Genomic DNA, 14,501 nt, shown 5'->3' with positions numbered 1-14,501 from the left:
AAATTAAACAGAACAGAACAGAATCCTGCAAGCATAATCCAGCTAAAATTAAGCACTTCTAGTTCCCATTGATTCCAGCAGGGGAGCCTTAAACAGCCATCGCTGACCTGGTTCCCTCCAGATGCCCCCTGCTGGTGGGGGCTGACGGGAGTAGTAGGCCAGAACATCTGGAAGGCACCAGGTTGGCAAAGGAGGGTATTAATCGTGCATAGGTTCTTTCTTGAAGAAATCAACAGAGTATAAGGAGGCAATCCAAAGCAATCCTATGCACCAGTAGTCCCCAACCTGGGAAGTCCTCCAGCCTGTTTTGGACGACAACTCCCATCAGCCAACATGGCAAATTGTCAGGGATAATGGGAGCTGTAGTAGCAACATCTGGAGTGCCACAGGTAGGCACCCAATCCCTAATAACAAACAAATGTCCTGTCTTGCCCTAACTTTGACTGGAAGCCTACTGGAAGGACATAAGGCAGGCCAGTAGTTTCAGCACCATGGGCTGGCCAGTGGTTTCAGCACCATGGAAAGCTCCAAGTGAGCTACTTGCTCCAAGAATGTCTGGGACTTAATTGAAGCCTTCATTGCCTCCAGGGGCCAGATCACCCCTGCCTGGGACTGATGGGAATTGTAGTTCAAAACATCTGGAAGGCACCAGGTGGAGGAAGGCTGCTGTACAGATTATATGAGATTAAATCCCATTTGAAATGCAGTGGGGCTCGATCCCAATTAGATATGGATCGACTGCATGTCCCATTGAAAGGAGTGAGACTTAACTCCTGAGGGAACATGCCTGGAGCCAAGCTGTAGAAGAGCTTAACTTTGGCTGGGGTCTTGCCCTTTTGTGATTGATCTCCATTTCAAATCAATCAATCAATCAATCAATCAATCAACTCTTGACAAGGAGATGGGATGTCTATCACAAACTTTAAAAGAAAAGGAATCTCTTAGGAATGACATAAAGGAAATCTGGCAGGCAAACTGTAATGCCTTGAAACAATAATCAAAAGAAGAAAATGAAAGAAAACTTTAAGAAAACAAAAAGCAAAAACTCCCTCTGGGAAAAAAGGTAGACATATATATATCTCTTGGTGTGTTTTTTTTCCCCTCCTAGAAGGCACAGTTCAGGAATGGGGAACCAATGGACGCCCAGATGCTGCTGGACTACATCTCCCAGAATCCTCAGCAGCCAGAACGGCCAATGGTGGAGGGTGCTGGGATTTGCATTCCTGCGATATCCAGGAGGCCACAGGTTAGTCACCCCTGGTACAGCTCATACTTTCGAGGGACCTCTAGTAATAAACGTCCTAGCATCTTGCGGTTTTCATCCACTTACCAATCAAGATTTCCTCCTTTAGTAGGGTAAGGTGTAAGAAAAAGGGAAGAGTGGGCATCATAAGTCCATCATTAGAGTCTCAAATTACAAGAGAAGATTAAAAAAAAGAAGAAGAATCCACAAACCCTCTCTCTATCTCTCTCCACTCAAGTGTTGGGTGTTTTTTTGGCTTGTCCGATTTTAAACAGCTTTGCCATCAATTTCTCTCTCTCTCTCCAAACAATCCCTTTCGAGCTATTTCCTTTTGGCCACTGGGATTTATATGGCATCTATTCACATCATTACCTTTGGCTTTTAATGCTGACCCACATAAAAAAATTAAAATTAAAAAATCATTAAAAGGAGAACCGAGATTTTTTTTGGTAAAAAAAAGAGAGGAAGATTTCCCGCTTTGCTTTTTAGTGAGGACCAAAAGGAAGACGTACGCACTGGCTACAAAGTACAAACACATCTGTTTTCCCATTGATGCTTTGTGGCTCCCCACAATATCATCAGATCCATGGGGAGATGTTCCTGGGTTCTAGAGCAGCTCATACTAGCCTCCCCTGCAGACTGTCCCAATGCAGATTGCAAGACATAGCAAACAACTACAACAAGCTCCAAATCTCACAAAGCAAGCTGCCTTATACCAAGTCAGCCACCTGACCGTATCTAGCTCAGGACTGTTTTTGCTGTCTGGCAGAATGTGACAGCTGGTGCCCATTGAGACTGCTGGGGAAGAAGGCAGGGAGTCCAACAGCACTGGCGGAGGAAGATGGGGGTGGGGGGAGCATACCGCCCCTGGCACCACGATCCTGGTGGGGTGCCATCGTGTCTGCCCCTCCCGTGCTGGGCACCACACCCCCAGGACATGTGCTACGCCCCCAGGACGCACACCATGCCCCTGGGACATGCACCACGCCGCTGTGGGTGGCACGCCATGCCCCCAGGACGTGCGTCACACCCCTGCGGGCAGCACGCCACACCCCCGGGACTTGTGCCACCCCCCTGCCGGTGATGTGCCAAGCCCCTGGGCTGCACACCACACCCCCGGGACGCATGCCAGTCACGCTCCTGCCTGAGAGTCAGTGTGGTGTAGTGGTTAAGAGCGGTGGACTTGTAATCTGGGGAACTGGGTTCGCGTCTCTGCTCCTCCACATGCAGCTGCTGGGTGACCTTGGGCTAGTCACACTTTTCTGAAGTCTCTCAGCCCCACTCACCTCACAGAGTGTTTGTTGTGGGGGAGGAAGGGTAAGGAGAATGTTAGCTGCTTTGTGACTCCTTCGGGTAGTGATAAAGTAGGGTATCAAATCCAAACTCTTCTCCTGCTGCTGCTGCTCTTCACCCCAGTGCCGGAGCATGAAGCTCCACCACTGTCCAACAGTAGAGGGCACCAGAGCCAATGACAGGCAGAACCAACTGATTCTGGTTTCCCATCCTCGTTCCTACTGAGTTATGCAAGGGGCAAGACTGAGAGAAAGCTGAAAGCCAGGGCTGTCCGCTGGACTGGTTGTAAGTGGAAAAGCAGGCAGCAGAGACTGAGTCTGGTGGGGCAGTGCCTCTATCTCCACCTGGCATCCTTGGGCAGCTGTCAAGGCCTCGGGGGTCCCATCTGCCAGGTGGCTGGATATGGCATCTTTCCAGCATTTTAATTACCCACAATGCCCCCTTGTCATAGTGTTGCTACCCCAGGACGTTGTGAGCAATGAAAACTAAAATGGGGCCGGTCATTTGCATTTCCTGCAATGCCCCAGAATGATGTCACACCAGGGGCATTATGGGTAATTAAAGTGGTGGGTGGTTCCCAAAGCCCTTTGCCACAGACCCTTGCCAAGGTAAGGAGGAATGTACCAGGGGACATCCTCAAGCAGGGGTTCCTAAAGTGGGTGGTACCATCCCTTAAGGGGGATTACCTAGGGGGTCTAAGAGGCAAGTGGGAAGGTGTAAATGGCTATCAGACTTTGAAAAGCCGGTCTTATGGGACTAAGTTCATCAATTTTGTTGAATTAATAATAACACATAATAATAATCATTTGCACCCAGCCTACATGACTGAGTTGCCCCAGCCACTCTGGGCGGCTTCCAACAGATGTAAAAACATGAGAAAACATCAAACATTAGAAACTTCCCTATACAGGGCTGCCTTTAGATGCCTTCTGAAAGTTGTATGGTTATTTATCTCCTTGACATCTGGTGGGAAGGGGATTCCACAGGGTCTCTGCCTGGTTCCCTGTAAACTCACTTCTTGCAGTGAGGGAACCGCCAGAAGGGCCTTGGAGCTGGACCTCAGTGTCCGGGCAGAACGATGGGGGTGGAGACGCTCCCTCAGGTATACAGGGCTGAGGCCGTTTAGGGCTCTAATTACTCAAACTAAATGGTGCAATTAAGGGCTACTTGCTTTGAATTTTGTTGTGTTATCACCTTCCTTAGCAGGGGTGCCAACTTGAATAAAATATTGGGGGAGGGGGCAGGTAAGCCCTGCTCTGCATAATCCTCAAGATACGGTACATACACACCTTCTGAATGTCCATCAACTTTGGGGGTCCCCGGCGCCCTCAAATATTTTATGGGGGCGGCGGTGAAGAAACCTTGGCCCCTGGGAGTTGGCTCCTAGGATCCATAGTGGGTTGTGCAGATTGCTATTCTGAATACAGCCATACCTTGGTTTTCAAACAGCTTAGTTCTCGAATGTTTTGGCTCCCAAACACTGCAAACCTGGTAGTGAGTGTTCCGGTTTGTGAACTATTTTTGGAAGCTGAACATCCGATGCGGCTTACGCAGCTTCCTATTGGTTGCAGGAGCTTTCTGCAGCCAATAGGAAGTTGCGCCTTGGTTTCCGAACATTTTGGAAGTCGAACGGACTTCTGGAATGGATTCTGAGAACCAAGATACGATTGTGATGCTTTTTATAGGTCAGGATAGGGGGAACTGGGGGGTGAGTTTATGGAACCAAGAAAAAGTTTCAGAGCAGCTACCCTACACTATCTGCATATAAACAAACTGAAATATTTACTCGTTTAATGTGGGGCCTGGGAACTAACCCTCAGACCAATGCGCCACAGTTGCTGCGCAGACACCTTCTGCCATTCATTCTCAAACGCATTAATTTCACGGTGGGTGCCTTGTTTCATATCGCTTTGCTTAGATCTCTATCTAGGTGAAACGATGGAGATCGCTCGGTTCTCCTGTCAAGAGAACATTGCTGTTACCGTTTTGCCGCCAGGCCATGGGTCTGTGAGATAGGCAAGAGTCCTGCAGGGGAAACTTCACTAAGCCTACTTACTCTTATCAAAAATCCCATTGAACTCTGCAGGACTTAACTTCTAACCAAATATATTTGGGATCAGGCTGTTTGCAAGTTTTCTGGTCGGGTCAAAACATTATTTAATTGAAGTGGGAGGAGGAGAAAAGAAAGGCTCGTACCCCGGGCTTCAATTTCCGCCGAATGCTTAGCTCAAGAAGCAGGGTAGCCCAATAGGTTACAAAAGTATAATTGCAGCGAATTTTCCAATTAAACTGAACAAGCCTGTTTGGTGTGCTTTAAATGCCTCCTTGGAGAGACGTTGCTATCAATTTTCTCAACCATATGGAACCAGCAATTTTTGCAGCGCGCTTAAGAAACCTCTCTCTTTCTGGGGGGTCTTTCTTGTGTTTTAAAGCTCCAACTTCAAAGTCAGAATATCCTTCCCTTCCAGGAGGTGCCTGGCGGCGGAACGAGCCTGCACAAATCCACAGATTTTCTGCATGAAGTCCCAGATTTCTCTTTGGCTGTTCTTCCCTTTACTCTCCCATACAACACTCCCACTCCACCCTGAAAGCGTGCACATCTATTATCAAAATGTGAGTGACAGCCGCCAGCTTGGTTGGTTTCAGAAAAGGAGCTGGCAAATCTATGGAAGATATGGCTATCAATGGCTGCTAGCCACAGTGGCTATGTTCTACCACATAAGAACGTTGGAAGCGCTTGCTGGATCAGGCCAATGGCCCATCTAGTCCAGCATCCTTTGCTCACAGTGGCCGACCAGATGCCTGTGGGAAGCCAGCAAGCAGGATTCGATCACTAGAGCCCTCTCCCCTCCTGTGATTTCCAGCAACTGGCATTCAGAAGCATCGCTGCCTCCGACGGTGGAGGCAAAGGGCAGCCATTGTGGGTAGTAGCTATCGACAGCCCTCTCCACCATATTGGAGGCAGTGTGCTTCTGACTACCCAGCGCTGGAAACTGTGGGATTGTAAAGTGAGGGGGGGGGAAGTATTTGATCCCCTGCTAAATTTGCCCGTTTGCCCTCTGACGAAGAAATGACCAGTCCATAATTTTAATGGTAGGTTTATTGTAGCTGTGAGAGACAGAATAACAACAGGAAAACCCCCAGAAACCCCCAGAAGACAAAAGTCGGAGATTGATGTGCATTAGAATGAGTGAAATAAGTATTTGATCCCCTTTGCAAAAGATGACTTAGTACTTGGCGGCAAAACCCTTGTTGGCAATTACAGAGGTGAGACGTTTCTTGTAGGTGGCCACCAGGCAAATTTAGCAGGGGATCAAATACTTTCCCTCCTCACTGTAAAACTGCAGTCAAGTACAACATTCCTACAGTGGACATGTTAGGGGATGTTTTGTACCACTCAGGAGAATACTTCCTGTTTCCTCCTGAGCTGGGGCTGGGACAGACTTCCACCACATGTGGCTTGAAGAGGGTGTGGTCTGTTGTACTAGCATGGAGGAGCACATGGCCTCCACGTTCTGACCAGTGTGTGTTCTCCATTTTGTATGTCACTGTGTGTTTGGAGAAGTGACTGCTTAGTCGCAGTCACTTGGGACTAACTTCTTTATGGAATAGTTCTAGTAGTTATGTAACCTAAGCCTGCCTATCTGTGAACCTAAATGAATCTGAGAGTAAACTACTTTTATATTAATTTTAATCAGATTCTTGTGTTTATTCTTTTTAAGAGGGATTAGAAGAGATTTTACCAAGGAGGAATCTTGAACAGTAAGACTCAGATGAGTCAGCAACAAGCTGATTGCTGCATAATTTAAAAAGGGGGATGTTTGGAATTCTGCTAGAATATGGAACTTGCTAGTGCAAGTTAGGAAGGATATCATTAAATAATATATCCTCTCCCGCCTCCCTAAGCATCCCCACAGAAACCACAGCAAGGGAGAGTACTGTTGTGCTCAGGTTCTGTTTTATGGGCTTCTCAGAAAAGTCACCTGGTTGCCCACCATGAGAACAGGATGCCAGACTAGATGTGCCATTCACCTTGAATCAGCGGTGCTCCTCCTAATCCCCCTCCTCATCTTACATGCAATACTTGTAAAAAACAGTAACAATAAAATGACCTCCTGTTTGGCGAAGAGCCTTCTCCATCTGCTAATCTGGCGAGAGACTTCTTCAGAATCTTGAGAAGCCACCTGCAATTTTAAGTTCCTACAATGTTCCAGAGGATGGCTGCATCAGCCGTTCCAAAGCACTGTGGGAAATTCAAAGCGATGGGTGGTTTCCTGGTGCCTGCTGTTGCTAGGCAACCGTGCGGGGCTTGTAGGCCACATGTCGACAACAGTAAGCCATGTCAGTGTGCTGGAATGCCAAAGCTGTCTAGATCAGGGTTAGCCTTCCAATACTGTGGACTACAACTCCCGTCACCCCTGAACATTGGTCATGCTGGCTGGAGCTCACGAGAGTTCCCAAAGTATCTAGAGGGCGCCGTGCCAACTTTCCCCGGTCCAGACCCAGATCTGAACTTTCTCCTGCCGCAGCTCAAGTTTAATTGTGTGTTTTTTAAAATAAAAATTAACTCAATTAGTGCTTTTGCTATCAAGCTCCCCAGGAGGCATCTTGATTAAATTTAATGGGCAGTGGAATAATAATGCTTAAGAAAGAGTGTTCAGACAAAGTATAGCAACAGCAACTTTCTCCATAGCTTTCCTCTCAGGCTACCCTTAGGAACAGACAACCCTTGGTCATAGAGTGCGGAGGGTGGTTACCTTTTTCTCCTTTGATGCTCAGCTTACTGTATTTTTCGCTCTATAGGACGCACCCGACCATAGGACGCACCTTGTTTTAGAGGTGGAGAACAAGGGAAAAAAATTCTCTCCCTTTCTGCGCAGCGCCCCTTCAGCGAAGCAGCAGGAGAAACAGAGCCCCTTCCATTTCTCCTCCCGCTTCGCTGAAGGGGCGCTGCGCAGAGAAGGAAAGCTGCGCAGCGCCTCTGCAGCAAAGCGAAGCCAGGAGAGCAAGAGGGATCGGTGCGCACTGACCCCTCTCGCTCTCCAGGCTTCAGCAAAAGCAACACGAAGCCTCCAGAGTGCGGCGGGAGTGCTCCCACTGCGCTTCGGAGGCTTCGTGTTGCTATCGCTGAAGCCACGGAGCCTGCATTCGCTCCATAAGACGCACACACATTTCCCCTTAATTTTTGGAGGGGGGAAAGTGCATCTTATGGAGCGAAAAATACGGTAATTGTATTGGATCTGACGTTTACAAAGATCCACTGGAAAAAGTGGTTTGTGCTCTCCCTCCCTCCCTTTCTATCTCTCTCTGGAGGAGAAAGTGGCCTTGTGTGTATGTGTGTGGCTCATTTAGGGAAGGAAGTGACCAGAAGGGATGGCACCCAAGGCACCTGCTCAAAAATCCAAATCTGCTCATTAACTGAAAGAGGTGGGTGACCCCTCTTTCAACTGCTACTCAAGATGTTAACTATGTTAAACGTTCAGAGTGAGTCATAAATAGGAGTGGGTGACTCTGTCTCTTTCAATTTCTCGTTTTTCCAATCTTCAGTTCTCCACATCAGCTTGCATTAAAAAGAAAAAAAATCCTCATGAAAATTCACCAACATTTAAGGGCACATTTATCCTAATATGCTCATTTTTAAAATGCAATTTTGCATAATATACACTTTTTTTTTGCAAAACAATGTCCCCCTAAAACATTGAATTTTTGTGTGTTACTGCAAAATAGATAGGTAATTTTTAACGAACACTTTATCCCAGGATATGAACATAAGAACATAAGATAATGAGAAGAGCTTGTTGAATCAGGCCAATGGGCCATCTAGACCAGCATCATGTTCTCCCAGTGGGCAGCCAGATGCCTCTTGAGAAGTCTGCAAGCAGATTCAAGCATGAGAGCAACTCTCCCTTCCTGTGGTTTCCAGCAACTGGTATTCAGAAGCATTTCTCCTTGTGAGCATGGAGGCACAACACAGCCATCACAGCTAGTAGCTTTTGATAGCCTTCTCCTCCATGAATTTATCAAATCCTCTTTTGAAGCCATCCAAGTTGGTGACCACCACTGACACAATTTCTTCTACCTGTCCCAAACCTTCCAACATTCAGCAGCAGTGGATGCCCGTGACTCCTAGTATTATGAGAGACTTTTCTCTATTTCTCCATATCATGCATCATTTAGAAGCTTCTATCATGTCAACTTTTACTCGCCTGCACTCTAAACGAAGACATCCCTTACATCTCAGCCTCTCCTCATGGAGGAGTCACTCCACCTCCTCAATCATCTGAGTTGGCCTTTTCTGAACCTGCCCCAAATCTAGAATATCCTTTGCTGAAGTGAGGCCACCAGACCTGCACACCAAGCGTGGTTTGCACCATCAATATACATTTTTGTACACATCACTTGACTGGAGAACTTGGCTTTGCAAAATTCAGAGAGGCGCAAATTCTGAAGGATGGCTGCATTTCAGTTCTCCTAATGTAAATTCACCTTTAAATGCAAACTGTATCAAATTCCTCCCCTGTCTCCAGCACACAACACCTAAAACAAAAGGCTGTGCTTTTCATGCAACACAGCTTCCTTCTTCTAGCATCTCTTTCAAAGTACAAAGGTCTGCTTGTAAACCTACCTATGAGAAGCTACCACAGAGAAACTTCTACACATAGGGGGCAGAAGTGCCCAGATCAGATTTCATACACAGCACAGTTTTCATTTTGCTGCAGTTCATATTCTGCTAAAAACCATGCTATTTGTCTGTCGTCCCCAGTGGCAAAATTACGTATGCAATGTACAAAATCAGTCACATACATTCCGTAAGTTACTTTGCCATTGTATCATTTGCAGACTGAAAGCAACAACAACAATGAATACTGATAGTTTTTGCTGGATCGATTTCCAATACAGACATGGAACAAATAAGGAAACACCAGCAATTTCTGCTCTCATTTTTGGTTTTGTTGCAATGCTCTTACACCCCTACTTCTGAGTCTTTTTAGCTTCTATGCCTGAGGGCAGGGCCCACCTCTCTCTGTCTCTGTCCCCGTCTCTCTTGTTAATGTGAGCCACTTTGGGCCCTGCCATTGGGTAGTTTGAGATGGCAACCTCAGGTGGCATATACTGTAGGATGGCGGCAAAATATTGAGCTGTGTACACCACATGGCCTGCCCTGTGCCTGCTGCCCTCAGGTGTGATAAAGGATGCTATCCTGTCACCGGTGTTAAAGTCTGGTCTGTTGGTGTACAAGGAATGGGGGTGGCATCTTCTCGCCCTTTGCCTCAGGCAGCAGAATGTCACGGGCCAGCCCTGACGTAGGGCAACGATATTTGTTTGAAATGCTACACACACACACAGACACACAATAAATAAATTTTTGAGAGTATGTACTTTGAGAGTATGAGGCCATGTAGATTCCCTACATGGGATGTGGGTGGCGCTGTGGATTAAACCACAGAGCCTAGGACTTGCCGATCAGAAGGTCGGCAGTTTGAATCCCTGTGACAGTGTGAGCTCCCATTGCTCGGTCCCTGCTCCTGCCAACCTAGCAGTTCAAAAGCATGTCAAAATGCAAGTAGATGAATAGGGACCGCTTCGGCGGGAAGATAAACGGCATTTCCATGCGCTGCTCTGGTTCACCAGAAGCGGCTTAGTCATGCTGGCCACATGACCTGGAAGCTGTACGCCGGCTCCCTCGGCCAATAAAGCGAGAAGAGCACCGCAACCCCAGAGTCGGTCACGACTGGACCTAATGGTTAGGGGTCCCTTTGCCTTTACCCAGATTCCCTACACTTTCACATGCATACTCTGATTTAGGGAAGTGGGGGTCTCCGGATGTTGGGGTCCAAATGCAGCTGTCCAGACCTCTCTCACCTGGCCCTTGAGAATCTCCTTGGACCACACCCTTCTTCATAGACCACACCCCTCATTAGCTCTGCATCACACACCCACACACCCAAGTAATCATCATCCCTGGCTGGATCTGTGTCTGATAATGCCTCTCGCTTACCTGGTTGGAGGACAGGAGAGGGTTTTGTGTGAGTGTAGAAACCAACCTACTGAAATTTACATCCATTGCTCCGCCTGCTTTTACATCTGGCCCCGCCCACTATTAGCATGTGGCCCCTGGAGCGTAGCCGAGAAGGAAACATGGCCCTTGGCTGAAAAGGGTTCCCCAGTCCTGCTCTAACACCTACACAAGAACGCTTGTTTGCTTGCTTTATAAAAAAAAGGGATCCTAGCAAAAAAGCAGGCACATTAAATTAACACTGCATGGCAGCTCCTCTGTCTGGCTTGGAGGTGGAGGAAAGGCAAGCCTTGGTGCCAGACGTAGATGCATCCAGGCAGGCCTTGAGCACAAACAAACCCGGCCTTGAGCTCACAGTGATTGCTGTGCCCAAGCCAGCCCTGTTACGTCTGTGCGTTCAGAGGAAGGATGCCCCCGGGAGCCGGCTGCCCATTTTCTCCTCTGATGCTCGCAAGGCGTCTATTAGCATCCATGGGAGCAGCCACGGGGCCTGTTTGTCGAGAGTCCTCCAGCATCCCCCTTCGTCTCTCGCCACCCTTGCACCTCCACTCCCACCCGATTCAATGCAAATGTTGCTTTTTTAAAAACAGGTTTAATCTTGCGTGCCTCCGAGGACCGAACCGCCTGGGTGCAAGAGGCAGCAAATCCACGGTGCGGAAGAGGCATGCTACAGAGACACCCGTGTAAAATATCATCGCTGGAGGCCACTGCCTTGGTAAATGTCTCCCCTGTATTATTCATGGGCTACAGCCTAAGCAATCTCTCGTCCTCCATCCCCCCCCCCGCCGTCCCATCCTCCGCCCTCCCTTTCTCCCCACCCTCTGTGCAAAAAACTGCACGCTCTCCATACATCAGAGAGCCACGCCGTTAATAATGCATCGAGCCTTCAAACCGACTTTTAGTATAACATGCCTGTAATTGAGTCATAAACATTGCATAACGGATCCTCGGGGCCTTAAACCAAGGGGCAAAGCAGATAGGGGGATACTTACAGCTTCCGTGGAGGGAAGCAAGCCGTCGTTCTGGGGGGTGCAGCTGGGGAAAGGAGTGGTGGTCAGCTCTGTAGTGCCATCGGGCTTCCGAGGGCTCTTCAAGGAATGCCGGGAGTGTTTCCATCTTGCTTTGCGGCCTTCCTCCCGTGACCTGGCTCCCGGCCTGGAGGGAGAAGGGGGGTGGCTCCTACTTAGGAAGATGCCTCATAGCATCAGGACGAAGAAGAATTGTGGGAGGCGCTAGCCAGGGGACCCCCCAAGGGAACCCCCAGAGGAGGAAGGTTCAGAGCCAGGGGATTGGTGGCGGGACACTGAGGAGAGGTCAGAGGGAGAAGATTGGGAGGAGGTGCCGGATGCCGAAGGGGAAACAGGGTTTAGTGAGCAGGAGGAGCCTGTGACAGAGAGCAGTTCAGACTCCGAGGCTGAAGTGGAGGGGGGGGTGTCAAGAGACTGCCGAAGAGTCCAAGGAGTCTCCCTTTCCTGCTGCGACAAGCTCCCCTCCCGCTGGTCTCCCAGAACACACAAAATAACGAGGAGAGCAGAACAGAGGCTAGGGGTGAGCAGACACAGTTTGAGATTGCTTGGGAAATCCCTGGGAGAGAAGGAGCCTTTGAAGGGGTGGAAGGCAGGTGAAATATACTCAGAATCGAGAGTGGATTTCATGCTCTTTATTCAGTTCATAGTGGTGAGGAAGAATGGAAGTTCCCCCAGAATGTCTGCTTTATATACATTATTTACACAATGGGCCCCACGTGATTGGCTAATTCCGGGATTCTCCTGTAGGGCAATCAGGTTGCGGATTCGCTTCCACCTGGGGCTGGATTGGGTGACTCCTGTGGACCAATCAGACTGCTGCATTCTGGATCCTATTGTTCTAGGACCAGACTGCTGCATTCTGAATCCTGTTGTTCTAGGACCAATCAGACTGCTGTATTCTGAATCCTATTGTTCTAGGACCAATCAGACTGCTTCATTCTGAATCCTGTTGTTCTAGGACCAATCAGACTGCTGCATTTTGGATCCTATTCAACTCAGAACATAACAGCAGGGACCTTCAGTCCTGGCAACTGCTCCATAGGGACAAGACCTACTGGGAAGTGTTGCTGAATTGTATAAGACCCTGACCATTAGGTCCAGTCGTGGCCGACTGGGGTTGCGGCGCTCATCTCACTTTATTGGCCGAGGGAGCCGGCGTATAGCTTTCGGGTCATGTGGCTAGCATGACTAAGCCGCTTCTGGCAAACCAGAGCAGCGCACGGAAATGCTGCTTACCTTCCCGCCGGAGCGGTACCTATTTATCTACTTGCACTTTGACGTGCTTTCGAACTGCTAGGTTGGCAGGAGCAGGGACCGAGCAACGGGAACTCACCCCGTCACGGGGATTCAAACCGCCAACCTTCTGATTGGCAAGTCTTAGGCTCTGTGGTTTAACCCACAGCACCACCCGCGTCCTGCTGAATTGTATACCGTCTCCTTGAATAAAGAGGATTTGATATAGGGTTCTCTTCCAACCTTACATAGAGGTGCCACTAGCCCTTTCCTTAAGACAGTGGTTTTCAGCCAGTGTGCTGTGGCACCCTGGGGTGCCTTGAATGATTGTCACGGGTGCTGACAGCAATACCAGCCTCTGTTGCTCTTTCCTTCCCTCCCTCCTCTGATGCCCTCTCAAGTCTCTGCCTCCCAAAAGCTTGCACAGCTGTTTGTTGCAGCAGCCCTGGCTACAAGCTCCGCAGGTGAATGTTGCCTCTGGGGCTGGCCAGGGGTTGCTTCCCAGGCCACTGTGGGGCAGTGTGAGGAGGCACCTCTCTTTGGGGCGTGGGGGGGGGGCAGACCAAAGACCCAGGATGGCAGCCGTGGCTGTCTGGAGGACTCCCAAGGAGAGGGGAGAGGAGGCTGAGTGACCACTCTACAAGGGAGGGTGTTTGAAAAAGGTGAGAGGCTGCCAGCTCTGCAGGCAAGGGGTGACATAAGAGGGCTCCTGAGCCCCACAGGGATGTCGAAGGAAGAATGTGGTTGGTCCAGGGAGTCGTGGACCCAGAAAGGTTGAAAACCTCCTATGCCTTAAGACATAGGTAGACAGGAAGCTGCCTTGCGCTAAGTTAGACTGCTGGTCCCTCTAGCTCAGTATTGTCAGCACTGACTGGCAGCAGCTCTCCAGGGTTTTAGACAAATAAATAAATAAATTCCCAGGTAAGATTCTTACCTGCTTCCACAGCTCTCTGTGAGGGAATTGGTGCTCTCTGAGCCAGAGCGGCAGCGGCGATGGCGGCGGCGTTGGGATTTCTGTGACTGACTGCGAGAGCTTTTGAAAAAGAAGACAGAAAAGCAGAACACCTTAACATTCACCTGCAGGCGGAAAGCCGTTTTTGAAAGGTCCATGGAGCGTTGGGAGATGTAGCCAGAAAATACAGCTGGCAAATGGCAGCTCATCACTTGTAGGGCTAAATGAAAACAGCTCTCCGAAAGCCTCTGCAATGGCCTTCCCTAACCTGGTTGTCAGACTACAACTCACCTCGTCCTTGACCACTGGCCCTGCTGGCTGGGGCCTATGGGAGTTATAATCCAACAACATCTGGATGGCATCTGTTTACGGAAGGCTGTGACATGGAATTCCTGTCAAATTGGTTTATCAGTGAGCCCAGTGTCACGTACGCAAGAATCCGACCTGACTGCAAAACTTGGAAGAACCAGCTAAGGAGGAACCTAATGGCAGAACGCTGCAGTAAATTGGAAAACAACTCCTTATAAGGTACAAGGAGGGTTGTAATATATAGAGTAACAAAATTGGGTTGAGTAAGTGTTTTCAAGGACTGTGGTTGTATGGCAGATGGTGTGGTGCTGGGGTGGGGGCAAAAAGATGTATATTTGGTTATATAGTGTGTGTCCTAAGGGAAATGCTCTGGCAGACTCTTAGAACTCTGTCCTGTACTGAACAATGTTTGACCAATTGAGAATT

The 14,501-nt window shown here is 48.8% G+C and overlaps 1 protein-coding gene and 1 long non-coding RNA gene across 2 annotated transcripts in view; one reads left to right on the top strand and one right to left on the bottom strand.

Moving 5' to 3' along the window:
- Positions 1-14,501, bottom strand: part of SRRM4 (serine/arginine repetitive matrix 4) — a 117,085-nt gene that overhangs the window by 12,939 nt on the left and 89,645 nt on the right. The window contains exons 7-8 of the mRNA XM_083417781.1: positions 13,749-13,847; positions 11,546-11,708 (exon numbers count right to left, since the gene is read on the bottom strand). Of these exons, the coding sequence (XP_083273907.1) occupies positions 11,546-11,708; positions 13,749-13,847 (262 nt within the window). The remainder of the gene's footprint in view (positions 1-11,545; positions 11,709-13,748; positions 13,848-14,501) is intronic.
- LOC310666768 overlaps positions 1-14,501 on the top strand; it is a 45,330-nt gene that overhangs the window by 25,877 nt on the left and 4,952 nt on the right. The window lies entirely within an intron of this gene.

This window comes from Podarcis tiliguerta (genome assembly GCF_965153285.1).
Source record: "Podarcis tiliguerta genome assembly, chromosome: 16".
NCBI classification, from domain to species: domain Eukaryota; kingdom Metazoa; phylum Chordata; class Lepidosauria; order Squamata; family Lacertidae; genus Podarcis; species Podarcis tiliguerta.
The sequence above is the reverse complement of the archived record's forward strand: the minus strand, read 5'-3'. Positions and strand labels throughout refer to the sequence as shown.